This window comes from Telmatherina bonti (assembly GCF_933228915.1).
Source record: "Telmatherina bonti genome assembly, chromosome: 9".
NCBI classification, from domain to species: Eukaryota; Metazoa; Chordata; class Actinopteri; order Atheriniformes; family Telmatherinidae; genus Telmatherina; species Telmatherina bonti.
This window is the reverse complement of record NC_136627.1, coordinates 39704828-39706785: the sequence shown is the minus strand read 5'-3', so window position 1 is coordinate 39706785 and position 1958 is coordinate 39704828. Positions and strand designations below refer to the sequence as shown.

The window sequence follows — 1958 nt, the reverse complement described above, 5'->3', positions numbered from 1 at the left end:
CCTATCATAAAGCGACCAAAGAGACTGGTTTCTGACTCACAGATAAGTGTTGAGGACAGTCTACATATGTCCAGTCAGAACCTCTGCAATGGGCCCTACGGGTGTAGGTCCAGCCACTAGGATCTCTGGGACATTCACCACAATCAGGTGCCACTCCGGGGAAGGTCACAGCAACTTACAGCTGATGGCGCCCTTATAAAACAACACGGTCGTCATTCTTCCGCTCTGCAGACTTAGCCTGGAGCAACACAACTGTCCATAGTAACTGCCATGAGGACGTTCACTCAACTACTGACATTTTTTTATACATCTGAGATACTGATGTATAAAAACAAACCTGAATCCTTCAGGTTTGTTTTGCTGGTTCCCGACAGACACGACAGAAAGCCATCGGAATCTGCATGCCTCACCTGGTCTCACTGCTCAACTTCTCCTTTGGCAGCTGCTTTGAGACGATAATGATAATGGTGTGTCTCCAGAGGACCTGTCTGAACAGTTAGATGTCTTTTAACTCCAGTGTTGGTCCCACGGGGATCTGTCTCTCCACCCTCTGTGACCGGGTATCTAAGTGGGGTGGCTGTCGGTCTTCTCTGGTCCTGAAAGGCGGTATAAGGTGAGAAGGAGACATCCTGAGCTGCTGTGGATAAGGTTTCAGTGGATGAGGAAGACCTCTGTGGCCGATCCGTCTATGTTGTGCCGATGTGGATGTTTGTACATAAGGCGTGTTTGGTATAAACCTGATGATTTCCTCATACATGTTTGGGTCTCTGTGAGCTGCTCTGTTTTTATCTCCTACAATGAATTCATCTTCATCACCTTTGACTTATTTCATCCTGGGAGCTTTTCTAGATGTTGGGAAGTTGAGATATTTCTTCTTCCTGGTGACAGCGATCCTGTACCTGCTCATCCTTCTGGTCAACACGTCTCTGACGGTGGTGATCTGTGTGAACAGGAGCTTACATGAACCCATGTACATGTTTCTGTGCAGCCTGTTTGTCAACGAGCTGTATGGTAGTACCGGCTTGTTTCCGTTGCTTCTGGTGCAGATCCTGTCTGATGTTCACACCGTTTCTGCTCCTCTCTGCTTCCTGCAGATCTTCTGCATTTATACTTACGGAAGCATTGAGTTCATGAATTTGGCCGTCATGTCGTACGACAGGTATCTGGCCATCTGCTTCCCTCTGCGGTATCGGGCTCAGATGACGCTGACCAGCGCCGCTGTCCTCATCTTCCTCGTCTGGTTTTACTCTTCTGTAAAGTTCATCATCACTTTGTCTTTGACTGTCCGTTTGTCTTTCTGTGGAAATGTCATCAACAGCTTGTACTGTCAGAACTACCTAGTGGTGAAGTTGGCTTGTTCTGACACTCAGGTGAATAATATTTATGGAATTTTTGGGATTTTTCTTTCCACTGTGGTTCCTCTGCTTCCCATTCTGTTCTCCTACATGAGAATCCTTCAGGTTTGTTTTGCTGGTTCCCGACAGACACGACAGAAAGCCATCGGAATCTGCATGCCTCACCTGGTCTCACTGCTCAACTTCTCCTTTGGCAGCTGCTTTGAGACGCTAGGAAGCCGGTTTGATATGAGCAACGTTCCTGCTGTCCTGAAACGGTTCCTGTCGCTGTATTTCCTCATCATCCAGCCGCTCCTGAACCCGGTGCTGTACGGACTGCAGATGTCCAAGATCAGACGAATCTACAGACATTTCTTCTGCTCTAAAATCATGTGAGCTTCCAGAAATGTTGAGTAGCTGCAGGAAAGTTTTACTTTTACTCATTTCAGACGTTGCAAAATGTTTTCAGCTTCAGTGATGAAAACTAACGATGACCCGGTTCATGAGTCGGACTCGCCGGAGTTCCTGCAAGTTTTTACTTGTTAAGGAAGAAAAATGGAAAAAGGCATAAAATAAATCTGACAAATTCATCTTCATCACACAGGATCATCCAGCTCAAACACA

The 1958-nt window shown here is 46.6% G+C and overlaps 1 protein-coding gene across 1 annotated transcript; it reads left to right on the top strand.

Annotated features, from left to right (window-relative positions):
• Positions 1-797: 797 nt before the first annotated feature.
• LOC306760300 (olfactory receptor 10A3-like) lies at positions 798-1730 on the top strand (the record flags this gene model as incomplete). Its single annotated transcript, XM_079246100.1, has 1 exon — positions 798-1730. One exon carries the CDS (start codon positions 798-800, stop codon positions 1728-1730), a length of 933 nt encoding a protein of 310 aa, XP_079102226.1.
• Positions 1731-1958: the final 228 nt, after the last annotated feature.